This window comes from Bos javanicus, chromosome 7 (assembly GCF_032452875.1).
Source record: "Bos javanicus breed banteng chromosome 7, ARS-OSU_banteng_1.0, whole genome shotgun sequence".
In the NCBI taxonomy this organism is placed as follows: Eukaryota; Metazoa; Chordata; class Mammalia; order Artiodactyla; family Bovidae; genus Bos; species Bos javanicus.
The window spans coordinates 81066750-81086194 of NC_083874.1; the positions used below are offsets into that span (position 1 = coordinate 81066750).

The 19445-nt window shown below is 34.7% G+C and overlaps 1 protein-coding gene across 8 annotated transcripts in view; it reads right to left on the reverse strand.

Moving 5' to 3' along the window:
* Window positions 1-19445, reverse strand: part of SSBP2 (single stranded DNA binding protein 2) — a 311687-nt gene that overhangs the window by 79818 nt on the left and 212424 nt on the right. For 5 of the 8 annotated variants that reach the window (XM_061424314.1, XM_061424313.1, XM_061424310.1 and 2 more), the window contains exon 5: window positions 8526-8615. The exons of the other annotated variants lie outside the window; for them this stretch is intronic. In XM_061424314.1, the coding sequence (XP_061280298.1) occupies window positions 8526-8615 (90 nt within the window). The remainder of the gene's footprint in view (window positions 1-8525; window positions 8616-19445) is intronic. 8 annotated transcript variants of the gene reach the window in all.

Consider the following 19445-nt stretch of genomic DNA (forward strand, 5'->3'; position numbering starts at 1 on the left):
GATCCCCTGAGAAGGGAAAGGCTACCCACTCTAGTATTCTGGCCTAGAGAATTCCATGGGGTTGCAAAGAGTTGGACATGACTGAGCGACTTTCACTTTATATTTAATAATTCATTTCTTTATCTTTAATTCCCCAAAGAATGCTAACCATTTTTGTTTTTGTTTCTATAACAAACATTAAACAAAACACTAAGATTCTGTTATAAACTGTCTTTAGATATTTGCTATACATTTTTTGTTTCCCAGGGACCTATAATAAAAATGGACATATTCTGGGAATAATTTTCAGTAGTAAGACATTGGTCTAGGATAGCCAGGTTAACTTTTTCATAAATAACTCATTTTGGTAAATAAACAAAAAAGTAAGGTTTCTAACAAGAAAGTATTTCATTCTGTTCTAACTGAAAAACCCAAGTAAAGACTCTGAGCCCCTGGTACTCCCCTCTTTGCCTGTTGTCCATCTAGTCAAAATGTAGGGTCTTTAGTTTGAGACTAAATTTTTTTTTAAACTTCAGTTACTCATGCTGAGAAGTTTTAATTTGTTCTAAGAGTTGAGGCCGGAAAAACTCCTACAACTGTAGGAAAGCATTATCAAAGCCAGCAGCTGTCAGGCACCTTTATTTTTTTAGGCTGCTTTTATCTTCATACTAGAGAAAGATTTGTTCTGTTCTTGGTATTTAGAATCCTTGTTCTTTAAAGATTCAAAATTACATTTCCAAGAAAATGAAACTTCAGCTTTATGTCTTGAACTCTGGTAAATAAATAACCTTCCCCACCTCTACTCTCCATATCCTAGTGTATTTAATTCCGAGAAATACTATACTTAATGACTGAATTTTAGACTATCTATTAAATATACTGATAATGTTAAAAGTTATAGTTCAGTAAGTCAATTCAACTTGTGATATTTAGCAATCATTCAAATTAAGAAATGATACACTTCCTAATCTTTCAGTTTGTTACCTGAGGTCAAAGATGATATCTACAACTTCTGGAGAGAAGGAAAAAAGTTTCTCTTGGTTTAGAGTATTTCCTAAGACTAACTTCTGAAATAGACATAATCAGGAGGGATAAGAGGAAAGGCAAACCATTGGGAGAGAAGACAATCGAAAGATTAATAATAGAAGGGAACTACTTAAGTATATGTGTAAGTAAGGCATAGACACTAACTATATGTTAAATAATAGGGTAAAACAAGTTCTCTGATAATAAAACAGTTGTATTGTGAAAGTCTGAATATGAGGAGCAGGGCAGAGGAGTATACTTAGTTATGAAGGTTCCCTGACAGCTCAGTTGGTAAAGAATCCACCTGCAATGCAGGAGACCCTGGTTTGATTCCTGGGTCGGGAAGATCCTCTGGAGAAGGGATAGACTACCCACTCCAGCATTCTTGGGCTTCCCTTGTGGCTCAGCTGGTAAAGAATCCACCTGCAATGCAGGAGACCTGGGTTTGATCCCTGGGCTGGGAAGAGCCCCTGGAGAAGGAAAAGGTTACCTACTCACTCCAGTATTCTGGCCTGGAGAATTCCAGGGACTGTATAGTCCATGAGGTTGCAAAAAGTTAGACACAACTGAGCAACTTTAACTTTCTATGTCCAGAAATAAGTCAAATAAATATATACCTTCAGAACCATTTAATGTTGTAAAAACATTTCTTCCTGTTTGTTCTTTTAAGTTGCAGTGTTAGATTAAATAACTTTTTTCCTCCTTTTTGACTCTTTTTCCTTTAAAATATTAAGAATATCATTATTACCCTGAGTTTTGTATTACCCTGAGTTTTGTTTTTGTCTTTGGTGCTTTATAAATGTCATTTATATTGAGCTTTTTCTAGCCAATAAGAGTACCATCAAGAAAAAGGGAGATTTATTTCTATTTTTTTGTACTTCTTATTATGTTATTACTATGTCAAAGCATTAGGTCAGCTTGCGACTGTGCAGTCTTGATAAAAATAGAACCTTTGGAAAATATACCCAAACAAGTAGAGACACTAGCAAACCACCACTAGATGGCAAAGCCGCTCTGCCTGTAAACAGACTGTGATTTACAAACGTGCTGCAGCACAGGTTCCACCATATCAGAGTTTTGATCAATTTGGATTTTAAAATATGGATGGCCACCACAGTCTGAAACTAAATTACTTGGTATACTTTATCTTAAACAAGTATATATAATCTTATTCATGTCAAACAAAACCTTACATTTACAATCCATCATCAATATATTATTAGTTTTCAACAGTTTTCAGTAAAGACTACAGATCCAGTGACTAAGAAGATAGCAAATGGATCAAGATAAAAATCAAAACACAATATGGTACACGGTAAAAATGAACAAAAGGCGACACAGAATTCAGAATTAGATATTTACAAGTATATCCCACATTAGTTGTACACTCAAAGATACCTACATTAAACCTATTAAAAGGTTACATTGTATTTTCATATAAAAGTTATAGATATACTTAAAGTGATACAAACAAGATGTGGTTTTCTTAAAAGTTTTCTTGTGATAAGGGCAGAAAGGAGGAAAAATAAAGCATTTTTCACTCCCCCAGATTTTTTTTTTTTGGCTGAAATCAGAAATGCTTTAATTAGTATGTTATAATAAATATGTTTAAATAACTACAAAAAGTTATAATAATAAGTTTATAAATAAATGAATTTTAATAAGTACAAATAAGTTAAATAAGTTATAATAAATTCACAAGAGAAGATTTCTTATTGCTCAAATCTAGAAAATTATAATACTTCTTAAGGTGACAGAGTTAACAGTCTATTTAAAAAAAACATGAATGAGAACTTGTTTATAAATGCATTTAACTAAACTATTTTATTATACACAAATGTGAAGAAAATCTAATTGGTTCAAGGATTAATGCTGCCTATTTGGTAAAATTTTGCCTGATTTTTAGTATGAATGCTATGAGAATGAATATATAGCAGACTGAAGCTTTTAATCCATGATTAAATTTCTCAGCATACAATGAAACTTGTGAATAATACTCTAGCACTGGGACAGGAGAGCCATAGCACAGATTTAGTTCAAAGGGCCTGTTAACGCGTATTCATGACGTGCCGCAATACTGTATTTTCTTCCACCAAAACTACCAAATGGCCACTTTTACTATCTTCCCTCTGACCCTAGTAACAAGATTCCTCAACTTAAAGTTATTCTGAAGTTATTCACCAGTTCTGTGGTAGGTCACTCTGAAAATTTATAGCATTTCTTATACAAATTACTCCTTTGATAAAAGACTCCAAGTAAATGAACGTGCCTTACTTCAAATGGCTTCATTTTACTAAACTAACACCTTTGTTGGTATGTTCATCTATACCCCTTGATTTTACTTGAGCTCATACTCAATACAAGCACTTCCATTTCAATAAAAAATGGCGGTTTAAGGGTTTATGAGGGTTTAAGTCTGAACCATGTTGATACCTGTCACTAACAGATGCTAATCTAGAGACTGTCTTCCAGGATGGACTTATTAAATGTATAGGGAATTAACCGTATTTATTTTGGAGTCTAAGTTAACTGTATTCTTGGGCTCCAAAATCACTGTAGATGGTGACTGTAGTCATGAAATTAAAAGATGCTTGCTCCTTGGAAGAAAAGCTATGAACAGCCTAGATAGCATATTAAAAAGCAGAGATATTACAGTGCTGACAAAGGTCCATCTAGTCAAGACTATGGTTTTTCCAGTGGTCATGTATGGATCTGAGAGTTGGACTATAAGGAAAGCTGAGTGCCAAAGAATTGATGCTTTTGAACTGTGGTGTTGGAGAAGACTCTTGAGAGTCCCTTGGACTGCAAAGAGATCTAACCAGTCAATCCTAAAGGCAATCAGTCCTGAATATTCATTGGAAGGACTGATGCTGAAGCTGAAACTCCAATACTTTGGCCACCTGATGCAAAGAACTGACTTATTGGAAAAGACCCTGATGCTGGGAAAGACTGAAGGTGGGAGGAGAAGGGGAAAACAGAGGATGAGATGGTCGGATGGCATCACCAACTCAATAGACATGAGTTTTGAGTAAGCTCCAGGAGTTGGTGATGGACAGGGAAGTCTGGTGTGCTGCAGTCCATGGGGTTGCAAAGAGTCGGACACTACTGAGCAAATGAAGTGAACTGATTCTTCATGCAGTTGTTATGAATTCACAGATTTAGAGTTTGTAATAATTTCATTTGGTAATATATTTGTCTATAGTTATAATGGAAAAGGGGAACTTCTCAGGTGGCTCAGTGGCAAAGAATTTGCCTGCCAAGCAGAAGACGTGGGTTGGATCCCTCAGTCGGGAAGACCCCTTAGAGAAGGAAATGGCAATCCACTCCAGTATTCTTGCCTGGGAAATCCCATGGACAGAGGAATCTGGCGGACTACAGTCCATGAGGTCACTAAAGTACATCTTATGATATGATCACATATTGAGTGAAGCTCAGAATTGTTGAAGATGGTGAAGCTTTATGCATTAATTCAATGCTTTCCTGGTCTAGCACCATTCCAACTGTCCCCAAATAAGCTTTGCACTTCCTCACTAAGAATGGGAATTCAAAACTGATTTCATTCTCTGCATGATTCTTGGACGTCACTATCTGTATGGAACTGGATTAAAAACTGATATGTGGACTTGAATTATCATTGTCTTGATGATATGTCTACTTACAGAAGGCAGCTACTCTCCATTAACAGGCATTGTGGCCAGAATCATGCTGAAGGACAGGAAAGTGATATTGATATTTAGGAAACAGACCCCGAGCCCATTATGATATGTACCAAAGACAACACAGTGCTGCTTTTTAAAAAAGGTTTGATGACTTGAGTTTTCCAGTATTTCAGAGAGGCATTTCTAGGGAGACTGAACATACTTAAGCCTACTGAATAAGGAAAATGAGTATTTAAAGGATTAGCTGGAATGGTCTCCCTGGATAAAAAGGGATGACGTTTATCATGCTTAAACATCTTTAAAACTTTTTGTACCGCCTATCTTTCCTGACTAAAGACATGAAAGTTTTCCAAGGGTCTAAAGTAGGAACCTCAGAATCATCTTTGATTTCTCCAAGTCCAACTTGTTTAATCAACTAACGCCTAGTGAGCATAACGATGCATTGCTTCTTCCTCCCCAGTCCTGCTGCCATTGCTCTTAAATATTAAGAGGTCCACAGAGCCTCTTTCTTGAGCTACTGTCACAGCCATCCAGCTGACCCCCTGCGATAGCCTCTCTCACAGGTTCTGTTGCCTTTGCTCTTCTTTTGAGTGTTAGTGTTTTGGGAGCTCAAGTACACATCTCTTTACTCTCTCATTCTGTAGTTTCTCTCTGAACAGTCAGCCTACACCTGTGGGTTCAGGTCCTTGATATGATGACAATCCTGCAACTTTTATCTGTAGTCTAGATCACTGTCTTGGCCTTCAAACCTTTATGCTTATTGGTCTATAGGGTATCTTTAATTGGAGGTCCCACCTCAAATTTTGTGGTCCCTATCATCAAATCTCATATGGATTACTATAACAGCCCCCCTAAATAGTCTCCCTACTTTCAAAACTGTCCCTCTGCAATCCTCGCTACATCCTATAACTGGAGTGATTTTTCAAAAAAATGCAAATAGGAATAGGCCTCCATCCAGCTTAAAACCCTTCAATAGCTTATTACTGCCTTTAAGATCAAGTTCAAGCTCTTAACTAACCTACAAGGCCCCTCAGGGTTCCTTTGGAGTCTCATTGCTAGCCATTCTCTCTTTAGCTAATAATTAAGCTCCAGTTTTTGGGAATTATTTGGTCTCTGCTTTATTGTCTGGGTCTTCATAATTTTTTTTTCCCTCTTCCTGGAATGTTCTTTTCATCTCTCCCTGCTTCCTTTGCCTAATCATCTTTAGATGCCAACTTGGATTTATTTACTGTTTTGGCAATATTTTTCTGACAATGGCTCTCCCAAGACTGAGTTTGGTGGCCTTCTGATTTGCTCTAAAAACACACACTACTCATTTAATATAGCCATTTCTTTCTAAATTTGAATTGCCTTTTCTCTTTCTCATTCACCACAGTGTACATTTTTGAGGGCAGGGATTTTGTATACAATTATATCACAGGTGCTTAACAAAGCGTAAATCTACCCTAGAGTTTGAACTCTGGTCACTGCCCTTCTTAGAGATGTCCAACAGCTCCTACAAGCCTAGTGAATAAAGACGCAAGTTCTTTACACGGCACACGAGGAGGCCCTTCTCAAGATGCTAGAGTTTATCTTCCAATTTCATTTCCAGGAATTCCTGCCTGCCTCCCTCCTCTACTGTCCATTCATTTTTCGCTGAACACCTCTGCATAGGTAATTCTGATGCTTCCATGCTTTTGCTTATATTTTTCCCACTTTCTAGAGTATTGTTCCTCTGATTGTTTTCTTGGAAAACTTTTTCAAAACCACCTTTAGCTCTAGTTCAGGCAGACTTAATAGTTCTCTTCTCTAGGTCAACACAGAACTTCACACTGTTTCAGCATGTATCTTGCTATATTACAGTTATTTATTGTCAATAATGCCTCACTGGTTAGACAGTGAGCTTTAGGAAGCTACATATAAACACATTCATGTTTAGATGTTGCCACAGTGCCTGACGTCTACTGGGAGCCAAATGTTTATCTAATTGGATTAAAACAAAAATTAATTCTGTTTCAACTACTCTTACCAAGACTTAGGCAGAAGGCAGGTAAGGGAAGACTGGCTCATTCTACAAAATGTGAAAATGAATATGTATAGGTTTATACATCTTTGCTTGACCCTAGAAAGAATTTGGCTTCTTTCCGAACTCATCCTCTTTTTTTTTTTTTTAAAGTGCCACTTAGAGAGCTTCTACTAGCTCTTGTAAGTAGGTAAACTCTTCTGATTTGCTCCCTAACTCCAATCTATCCTTAGCATGAGGAAAATACATAAAATGAGCTAGAAATATTTTATGAATAATGATCAACTATGAACACTGGCTCAGAAGGTAAAGAATCTGCATGCAATGCAGGAGACCCAAGTTTGATCCCTGGCTTGGGAAGATACCCTGGAGAAGGGAATGGCAACCCACTCCAGTATTCTTGCCTGGGAAATCCCATGGATGGATAGGCTATGGTCCACAGGGTTCCAGAGTCAGACATGATTCAGCAACTAACACATACACACATGTGAACTTTAAATGGTAAAGTCAAGGGCAGAAGTTCAGAAAGCCTTGCTTTGAATCCCAGTCCTGTGACTTTCTGACTTTGTACAAACTGCTTATTGTGCCTTGGTTTTTTTTATTTGTGCAATAAGAATGATAAGACTTACTTTACACTTAGGTTATTGTGAAGATTAAGAGTTTATACATGTGAAACATTTAGAACAAAAACATGGCATACAGTAAGCAGTTACTAAGTGTTAGGTTTTATTATGTTAAATAGTGATTAATTATATGTTCCTATATTTTAAGGTGCTTCACCACAGAATGTGAGCTCTAAGACTTTGAATATCAATATAAAGTAGCCAGACAAATAAGCATATCCTAAAGGACTTTACATTTCAAAGTTAGTACTCGGTTCTAATTATGACTTTTTTATTCAATTGCTGTACTGTGGAAAGTTATTTATTTTTCTATTTTCACATTTATAAGTACATTGATCTACTCTGTAATGATGGTAAGTATCAACAAATGATTTTCAAGAATCTTGAAAATACAAAACACAAAAGTGACAAAATAGTTTATAAGTACCCAATGTAATTCATTAACAATATTGCCTATTACATTAATTTCCATACTGCCTTCCAAACATAGCTCTAACTCCTAACTTCTTCCTAATTTTCTCAAAGGGTGTTATAAAATTAACTATGTAGTTAAACTTCAGAATCTATGTTGGTTTGGGTTAGAAAACTGTCAGATTTAAATGTGGATGCCATAAAAGTAATGTAATTTAAAAAATCATTATTATCTTTTGCTAAAATAAATGTGCTTGTTGCAAATTTAAAATACTAACATATGCATTTTAAAATCTGATTTTATGTTATGTAATGATATTGATAAAAATCTGTTTAAAAGCCACAAAAATGATTCTATAACAAAAATACTTTGTTATAGCCTATAATTTTGATAAATGAATAAGTTATGATTTAGCCATAGTGTGAAAGTACAGCCAAATCTTGATTATCTTTGGTCTGTGGAGATATGGATGGCTTACATAGTTAAAATCCATGTATTATTCTAAAACCTCATCCATTAGCCTTTTCTTCCACCAAATCTTCACCACATTAGCTTAATGGGCTAATTTGCACTTAAGCTACCTTTCTTACTTGAACAGTGAAATGGCAAAATAAATACACGAATAAAAATTGGACAACAAATAAAACACTGGAGGGAAGGCTAATCTACACACTAAAACAGATCTCTGAATAATCAAGAGTTGGCTGCACAGTATTATGTTCACTTTAAGGATTACAACAGCCTCGTTCTCCTTTGAACCTTTCAATAAAATTGAACAGGAGTTCCTATGCCTTAACAGTCCTAGTCAGAGTTGCTCTGAGTACCTGAAAGAACCCTGGTGGTACAGGGCCTACTGGCATGCCATCTCCTGGGGGAATGTTTCCTAGCACTGGACTGGGAGCTGCTGCAGCACTCTGCAAAGAATAAAGGAGAAACAAACCTATATCATTACAGAGAAGGCACAAAACCAAAGACTGATGATAACAGACTGTAGGAAGGGAAGCTTTTCATTCCTGGGAACAAATATTGGTAATTTTCCCCACTCCAGAGGTAAAGTAAGATATAGTAGTTACTTTGGTATACGACTAAGTTATTTGGTTTAAACAGATCTCTTTAAAACTTTTTAAAGTTACAAACTATAATAAGATGCTATATTTGAGTGATATATAAAAGGCAATTAATATGATAAAATGATAGAAATTTAAATAAATGCTTTCAGGCAAAGACTTATGAAATGGCAACATCAACCAATAGGTAAATAAGTAACAAGTTTGAAAATGATGGTTGTACGAGATGGAAAAAGGAACTCTGTTTATATTAATTCTCTGTCTATAGGTGGCAACACCCACTTTATTCACTTTCTAATATAAATACTATAATTGGTAGCCAAAATAGATAGCAAAAGTAGGGTGGTGAGGATGAAAAAGTAATTAGACTGAATAAGAGAAAGGAATTAGATTTGCACAGATTAGTCTCATATAAACAGATTATAAAAAAATCAGATTGAAAAATTCAAAGTCTACTTTACTTGCAAATGATTTCATGGAATCCTACAGCTTCAAGAAATAGGAATATGAAAAACTTTGGGATAGGCTCTTCATAATTGAGTCAAGGTTTTAGATTTAATTCTTACATAGAGCAGTAATACATACAACTATTTTACAACCATGGATTTCATCCCTCAATCTGTTTAGATACATTACAAATCCTAAGAACAGTCAAGAAGGGATCAGAAATATATTAAAGACAGATCAGTATGAATCCAACAGTTCTGTTATGAAAGTAACTCAAATCCAAGGTCTAGTATATTTGTTATACTTTTCTCCCATCAGTTTATTCATTCATGCATTAATATTCCATGAGAAGATGTAATATCTCAGTATATTTGCAGCATATATTTCCCAGTATATAAACTGATAAGATACTAAAGTATGTTTATTCTATAGTACTGGAAGTTATTCTCAATCAAGGCCAATGCTTTTGGTCTTTCCTGAGGAAACCTAGATTTAAACTTGGTTATCTAAAGTGTTGTTTACCTATGAACGCCAAAATTCTAAACTTCTGATAAAACACTTAAGTATTAAAGAAGAAATAGTATTTCTTAGATATTAAGATTAAACACCAATCTATTATCCCATTTTAAACAAAAACATGCAATTTCATTCAAGTGTACATTAACTGAATACATACCATTTGTCACATACTGTTGTAATTTGCATTTTATATCAACACTCATGTTTTTTAAAAAAAATTAAAGGCAAATTGCTTTCTCATTTTAACTAGTATAAAATTTTCATATACAATTTTAGAGTAAGAGAAAACCTTACCAAACATTTATCTTCTTTTAGTTAAATATATATGGTTACAGGCAGATCTAGGAAGAAAGATTTGATCTACATCTTTTGACAGTCAATTACTATAATGGGGAAGTTGCTCTTAGTACTAAAAGTTAGACATAGGGTGTCACTATTGTTCTAATTAATTGTAGAACAGAAACCTTTTCTGTAAGAAAAAACTTACTTAAAAGAGACAAGTTTGTAAACAACACTCACCTTTGCTTTTATAGAAACGTACAACACTGAGCCAGTTTACAAGAAAAAAACAGAATTTAGGGAACTGCTGCAACTGCTTAGTGCTGTACAAATATGCTATTTCTCTTGTAATTCTTGTTGCCTAGCAAGTATACTGGGACTTACGTGGCCCCGTGGTATAAAGAATCTGCCTGCCAATGCAGGAGCTGCAGGAGACACAGGTTCGATCCCTGGGTTGGCAAGATACCCTGAAGGAGGAAATGGCAACCCACTCCAGTATTCTTGCCTGGGAAATCCCATGAACAGAGTAATCTGGTGGGCCACAGTCTACAGTGTTGCAAAGAACTGGACATGACTGAGCACAGCACAGGACAGTAAGTATATTAAAAAAGGTTTTGCCTATCAAAAGGGAAAAATATTGGTTTGTATCAATACTAAAACTTAACAAGTAAAGATGTTAGGTTGTCATTGGCTCCTTTATTTTTTCTCTTTTCTTGGAGGTGAGGGAGAATTACATTGTTAAAAGGTATAAAATATACTAGTTTTTTCTTCAAAGTTCTTCATTGTATATGTTTTATAAGGGCTTTTCTCAGCTAGTATTTAAAAATGAAACAAATGATATAGAAGATTTAAGCAAGTTAAATCTGAAATACTTTTTGAATTTTAATTTTATGACTTCAAAATTATTTAATAAATTCAATCAAAATATATCTTGCCAGGACTCTCTTATCAAGCTCTACAACATAATAGCTGACACAACAGAAATAAAAAATCCTTGTCTTTTTGGAATTAACATTCTAGTGAGGGGGGAAAAACACAATTAGTGCTATGGAGAAAAAGAAAGCAAGAAATAAGAGAGTTCCCAGTTAAGAGAGTAGGAATTACAATTTTAAATAGAATAGTCAGAAATGAATGAATCAGCCAAACAAATGGATCAAATTATGGTGACTGATTAAATATGCTTCTTACTCTGTCATTGGGATCACCTTCCTACATTTTAAAGATGTCTTACATATTTATATTTTGCACCTATTCCTTTAGTGTCATAAGAACTATTAGAAAATTTTTCTTTCATAATAATCATACTGTGGCCATAACAATAGAGATGTCTTGAAAATAGTTTTGTAGCCACAGTCTAGTACAGAGCATGATGCTTTGGTTTTCTGGTGTAATAGCAACTTCTAGACTTGGCCTAAGGACATAAATTGAAGTGAACGGAATACTAGTAATTATCAAGTTTATTTACCCAGTACAAAGCACTAGTGTAGAGCATTTCAGTCCAAACTTCACTCTGTGGATCACAGTTTTGAGCTGAATTATCCATCCATTCTTCTGGGATTTACTGACAAGGGATAATTGCTCCCTTTGTTGTACTGTGTGGACTCAAGCTTAGAGGACCATTTGGTACACCACGGTAATCAATAACAAATACTAATCTGATAATAAACACTAAAAGGACACATTAAATGTTACTCTATGCATTGGAAAACAGTGTATTTTTCAAACTACCTAAATTGCTCATTTATATACAGTAGCAATACAAATAATATTAAAACATGCTTTGAAACTGTAAGCCACGGAAGAATCAGGTTTTAGGGATTAAAGCTTTATGTAGAAGGGCGAAATACCGCATTTCTCGGGTTTCATGGCTGGAATTTCTGAGACTTGTTTCAAATTTACTTCCAACTCACGAGACAAATTTATCTCATGACTTGAGGATCCACAAAAATTTTGTTGGTTCTAACTCGTAAAGTATGTATTATTCTGGGGGTGGGGGTTGTGACTGAATTACAAAAGGACAGCAAATAATTTAATTATACTAAGAGCTACTACAAAGCATTAGCTTCACTGGATTTGTGTGAATTCCCATTAGAATACCATGGAAAATCCTTTATATATAATATATCCACAATTATTTAGGGTTGACTTTTTATGTTCTCTCTCCTGTGAAAAAGAAAGACATATAAATAACATGGTTTAAAAATATTTCTTCTAATTAAGTGAATATTTTTGGAGCAAATGTAAAAATATTAATTACCATTAAAACATTTTTCTTTTTGCTGGTTTAATTTATATGATTTTAGTATATACTTTCAGGTTTGTATTTTCTAACTGCTCTTAACTTACTTTGCCACATGACTTGAATTTCAATGCTTTTTTGAAAGTGAAAATTTTACTTTTTATTTTAAAAATGTTTTCCTAAATCACTATCTTTACTTACTTTTTATAAATACAATATATTAAATTTGATATTTTCAAATGAAATAAATTATGGAACAATTATTTGCTTTCCCAAGGAAAATATTACAATGAACTTCAAAGAGTCACCGCAAAATGAGTCTTCATGTTGCTATATATTTAAGTCTCCTTTCTTGGACTTTGTGCTTTCATATCTTTCTACCTTGCAACAAGGCACAAGCCAACCTATGCTCCTTCCTCATGTTATTTTCTTTTCCCTTGTATATGTGTCTAGCACCACTTCCCATTTTCTCTTCAATGCTATTTTAATACTATTTTCATTCTCTAATTCCTGATTTCTGAATGTAAAGAACAGTGAGGTATGCTGTTATTTTATATTTTCCTTTTTTTACAATCTAAAATAAAAGCTAGAAGAGTTCTTATTTTAACCTTAGTTATTATCACTAGTAGCCTATGGTAGGAAAAAAAATGTTGTATATACTCTTGTAAGAAAGTTTCAAAACAACAGGCATAAAATAAAATTTTGCTTAAACTTAAAACTAGGATGCAGTTGATTATAAAATACACGTTAATTAACTAACAGTTTTAGTTACTCAGGATGGTACAGAACCAGCTGCCTAGGAATAAACTGGGAATCAAGACATAAAATCTACATTTGGTAGAAAAGGAAAACGATCTTTAAAGTATACGTAAAATTGTGAAAGTAATAACAGAAACTAAAATAGTGGTATACTTATTGGAAATTGGAAGAAACGAGTAGGACGAGACCTGGCAGAGGATTATTGGTATTTACTCTTAAGACATTTGTGCTATTTTTAAGGCAGATACAAGTATTGTTTTGAGAAATATTTAAACTGTTGATACAGTAGATCCCTTATCTATGGGGCATAGATTCCAAGACCACTGGATGCCTGAAACTGCAGATAGTACTGAACCCTGTATATGTTTTTTCCTATACATATATAATTACGCTAAAGTTTAATTTATAAATTAGGCACAGTAAGAGATGAACAACAATAACTAAAAATAATATGATTATAACAATATACTGTGATAAAAGTTCTATGAATGTGGTCTCTCTCCTTTCCTTCCTCATTTCTGGCAGTGGCTTCTTCATCAACAGATGCAGCTCTTTTGTAATTTTTATATTATTTGATCTAAACCTATTCCTGCATCTGTGTAACCATCCCTTACTGGCAGAAAATGGCTTGTTATCACCTGGTTCAGAGGATCTCTTGCTGAAGTCTTGTTCATGTCTTCCAGTCACAAATGTTATTATGCCTTTTCTACGTTAACTAAGTACTCATCATGCACTGTGGCAGTCTGAGGTGTGAAAACCAGCACAGGTGTCTTTTTTCCTTTGTCACAATTTCATAGAAGACTTGTTCTTACCAAAGATCTTAGCAACCTCAGCATACGACTGCTTTTCTTTCCTTATTAAGTCTAGAACTTTCAACTTTTCACGTAAAGGAAGCCTTTTCCAACTTCTTCTGGTGTATCTGAATTGCCCACATCACTACTGTTGTGCTTTGCACTATTAATAAGCAAAGTAAGGGTCACATGAACACAAGCACTGTGATACCATGAGAGTGGATTTGATAACCCAGACAGCTGCTGACTGAACAATGGGTGGGTTAAGCTGGACAAAAGAATGATTCATGTCCTAGGCAGGATGACGCAGGACAGGGTGAGACTTCATCACGCTACTCAGAATAGTGTGCATTTTAAAGTTATAAATTGCTTATTTCTGAATCTTTAATTTTTTTCAGATCCTGGTTGTCTGTGAATAACAAAAACTGCAGAAATCAAAACCGTGGTTAAGCATGGCTCTGCAGTAGTTTTTCTGTCTTCATAATTTTAATGCAAAGCACAGTTAAATACTTTAGCTATTGGTTGAAGACATGTTCTTTACCATACTAAGAAATATTTCTATGCCCAGTGTTTTTTAAACAATTTTCAAAGGTCAGGAATAATAAGAGACACATTGCCTTTTCATATTTGATTGGTGTTATTTAGTTTTTCTTTTGGGAAGCATGATATAAGTACTATACATTGACAGTTTTCTTAAACCATCATTGTATTTGAGATAAGTCATGCTTGATCATTATGCATGATCCTTTTAATAGGCTAATAATTTTATTAGCTATAATGTTTTATTTAGGATCTTCATATCTATTTTCTAAATGAGACAGGTTTAGAAAATTCCTTGCTAGATTATATTTTCAAATTTAAGCATTAGGATTATTCTGCTTCCTCAAAATGGACTGGATGGCAAACTCTTGCAATGCTCTGAAGAAATTTACATAATACGGTGTTTATCTACTTTGTGAAGTTAAAAAATATGCAGTGATAAAACTGCCTGAATACAAAGGCAATTTTGGAAGTAATTATGGTCCTTATTATTTTTTATATATTTTTTATCTTATTTTCTTCAATTCTGTTCATTTATCTTTTCCCAGAAAACTTCATTTCTTTGGGACTTTTTGTTTTATTCATATACACACTACTTCCACATGTTTTAAAAAGGTCCTCTGTAGCAGCTGTGAGAGCCTGCAAGTAGACCACCACCATCTGTCCTTCATCTTTTCCCATGGTAAGAGAAAAGTAGCCAGGGACCACAACCCAGCTACGTGATGCTGCTTGGTCTCCGTTGCTCTCACCAAGAATTAAGCTCTTACTAATGTGAGCAAAAGGGGTACACATCATTTTCTGGATGCCTCCTGCTGCTGCTGCTGCTGCTAAGTCGCTTCAGTCATGTCTGATTGTGCGACCCCACAGACGGCAGCCCACCAGGCTCCACCGTCCCTGGGATTCTCCAGGCAAGAGTACTGGAGTGGGTTGCCATTGCCTTCTCCTACTTACTTTTAATTGCAGATCCAATTTCTGTCATGCCTATAAGACCAATGCCCTGAACAATGGCAGAGGCCCTACTAGCCTTAGTCTCTGGATGACTCTGGAGCACAGCCTGCCTACCTGGCCTGGCCTGACTTCCTGAACTGCTGGTCCTTAACAGAGGCTGACTTGCTTTCTCCTAAATTGAATGAGTGTTGTCATCATTATCTTTGTCAGGAATTGTTCTATTAACTCACCTTTTTTTTCCTATTTAATATATTTTACTCTTAAAATTTTTTTTCTACTTTCCTTTGCTTAAAAAACGTTTTATTTTCAAACTTTTTAATAAATTAGTAAATACTTTCTCTTTTTTAAAAAGATAAATAATATGAAACTGTAAATTTGGCTCTGAATTTATCCTTGATTGCATCTGCAAGGTCTGATGGTGGTATTCATGGCTTTTTCCCTAGATCATCCAATAAATACAATTTTAATTTTCCAAAGAGTTACTGGATATAACTGGAAACCAAAATGATACTGATTAGATGATTTAGAAAAAAATGAGAACACTAATATCAAACTTTGTACATGTAACCAAAGATATACTTTAATTTATAAATGGATGGAGGTTTTATTTTCATTTTTAGTTTCTAGTTTCCCAAGTGTGCCCAGGTAAGACATACCATGGGCTTCCCAGTGGTAAAGAACCTGCCTGCTAATGCAAGAGATGCAGGTTCCATCCCTGAGTCAGGAAGATCCCTGGAGGAGGGCATGGCAACCCTCTCCAGTATTCTTGCCTGGAGAATCCCCATGGACAGAGGAGCCTGGTGAGCTGTAGTCCATAGGGTCACACAGAGTCAGACATGACTGAATTGACTTAGCATGCATGCAAGATACACAACTTTTGTATTTAGGAACTTTTGAATAATTTTTATATGGCCTAATCAATGGTTGATTTTCATAATATTCCAGGAATACTTAATAAAATATCCATGTTCTTGGTCTACATTTTTATCCATTTGCCAAATACCTTTATATTGTCCCTAATTTTTGTCCTCTTGCTCTTTCAAATATATATATAATACCCTACAACTACTGCTTGTCCATTTAATTTTTCTTTTTCATGTTTAATAATCACTGCCTTGAATCTATTTGTCCTAAAATTAATATTTCAAGCTCAGCTTTTTGTGTGCTCATATATCAAATCATCTCCCATCCATTTATTTTATTTTTTTTTAATTTTATTTTTAAACTTTACATAATTGTATTAGTTTTGCCAAATATCAAAATGAATCCGCCACAGATATACACGTGCTCCCCATCCTGAACGCTCCTCCCTCCTCCCTCCGCACACCATCCCTCTGGGTTGTCCCAGTGCACCAGCCCCAAGCATCCAGTATCGTGCATCGAACCTGGACTGGCATCTCGTTTCATACATGATATTTTACATGTTTTAAAACTTTATGCTATATTTTGTTTAACTGTTCCACTTCTCAGCAGAAAAGGCCTCTAATATGCATCTAATGAGATGTCCTTTAAAGCTAGAAAGAAGAAACTTTTCTCCATCTTAAGCTTTAAAGGTACTAATGTTAATGCAAACAATACTGTTTACCTTTCTTTATGAAAAATGAAGGTGGCTTTCTCTTATTCTACATCACCCTCTTCTATTTCTTAACCCTCATTATAAACACCTAGAGTTTTAGGTATAAATTTTTGTCTTAATCACCTCTTCTTTCAGTAATAATTTTTACCTCTACATTCAGTTTTATAATCAGCTTTATACTTTCAACATAAAAAATAACTCCAATTTTGTCTAGTTTTCTCCCTTTCAGCTTAAAATAACATAACTGTGCTCCTCATATGAGTTGCAATTTGCATACATTTCTTAGTTGGCTAGAGGATGTATGAATACCATTTCCCAAATCCTCGTATGTGCAAATACCTTTTTAAACTCACATCAAAACTACAGACACCCCTGTACCCCTGTTGTCTGGTATTAATGTTGCTGAGAAGTCTGATGCCATCTGATTTTTGTTCCTTGGGATGTAAACTGTTTTTCTCTTCTAAAGATATGATGGATGTTTTCCTGATATTTATAACTCCCAGTGTTTCAATTCCATAGGTATTGATCTCTAAATTTCTTGTCTAGTGAGATGTGAACCTTTTCAGTGATTGTATCTGGGTTATTTTTTTCTAATTACAAAAGTTGAGGGGAAATTTTTTGCAGTTAATAGATGTAAAGGAAAGATCTGGCAAATCTTGCAAATGTTTTTAGCATCTAAGTATATAGTTATGATATTTTTGATAACTTTGGAAATATGTTTAGAAATCATGCTAGGACAGGATTTTAGCAAGTTAACAGTGGCATGGAAAGGCTTCCCTGATGGCTCAGTGATAAAGAATCTGCCTGCCAATGCAGGAGATGTGGGTTCGATCCCTGGGTCAGGAAGATCCCCTGGAGGAGGAAATGACAATCCACTCCAGTATTCTTGCCTGGGAAATCCCATGGACAGAAAAGCCTGATGGGCAACAGTTCATGGGGTCACAAAAGATTTGGACATGACTTAGCAACTGAACAATAGTGGCATGGAAAGCTGGTCAGTACACTTGTAGAAAGCACTTCACATGCAAACACCATGTGCTGTAAAAAGGAATACGTTTTGATTGAGTGATCTTTCTTTTCAGATACTATCCAGTATAAATTGTGAACTATGAGAAAAACAGTGTGCATTAAACATGTTCACTGTCATACATTTATCGTAAAAAATAGTCAAATTTAATAATAATATAATACTTCTATAAATTGCAGCACAAATAAGTGACAGAATGTTTCAACCATCAAAAATCACAGTTGCAAATGGAATTATTTGGGAAACAGGAGTTTATTTATGATATGAAAAAGGAAGCGTTAGTCACTCAGTCGTGTCCGATTCTTTGCAACCCATGGACTGTAGCCCACCAGGCTCCTCTGTCCATGGAATTCTCCAGGCAAGAGTACTGGAGTGGGTTGCCTTTTCCTTCTCCAGGGGATCTTCGAGACCCAGAGATCAAACCTGGGTCTCCTGATTCTTTACCATTTGAGCCATCAGGGAAGGTCTTATTTATGATATACTGCTATTAAAAACATTCCAAATACAGAAATGGGTATATGATTATAATTATGAAAATGGTAAAAAATTATCTATCAAAGATGGTAGATAAAAAAAATTAAGTGTTAGAATGTTATAACTGATAAAGTGTTCACACACTTTCTGAAATTTCATGTTTCTGTTTGTAATATAAATAAAAATTACAATGGGTTAAAAATACACACTGCCAGTTTTGTCAATAGCTATAAAAACAAGACCAAATGCTATTAATAACTTAAGACAAACCTAATCCCTTATTTTAACTTTAAATGCAGACATTTCTAATTTTAAAAAGACCTCTTATTTCAATAATATATTAAACACTGTAATTTTCAGACCGTGATGAACCAGTTTTTCTGCTTTGGAAAGTTAGATCCTAGAAACAATCTAAAAATCACTTTCATTATTGCCGGGCGTTAGTTTGCCCTGTCTTCACAAATTCATTTTTAGTGTCACACACTTTCTACTCTAGTCCACTCCACTCTCTGAAGAGTCCAGAGAACCAGCATCATTGACTACTGTTTTAGGCTTGTTTTAAAAATATTTTATAGATAGTTTTCACAAAACTTAATTATCCAGGGTATAATACTCAAACCCTTTAGGCTTCCAAAAGAGGGCGAGACTCAGAAATAACATTAAAAACAAAATCAAAAGTAGAAACACAGAATGTAAAAGAATTGATGTAAACATTACAGCTAATGTTTGCCATGCAGAAGAAAAAAAGTGCTTTGATTTGGCTGGTAATTTCTACACAATGCTACCTTTTTCACACAAAAGGCAAGAAGCATGGGAAATATGACAGGCAATAGAAGGGAAGCAGCTAGTGATGCTAAAATATGTTTTAAGTGCAAGAGAAATGCAAAAGGACTCTGATAAACACAGTGATGATTTCATTCCTAAAGAATACTTTAGCAGGCAGACTTTGATTTAGTTAATTTTCAAAACAGCAGAAACCATCATATTTTATAGTTCAGAAATCAGCTTCCTTAAATTCTCTATTCAACTTTAATCAGAAAAGGTAGATTGTAAGAAAAATGGCTGAAAAATTGGGAGA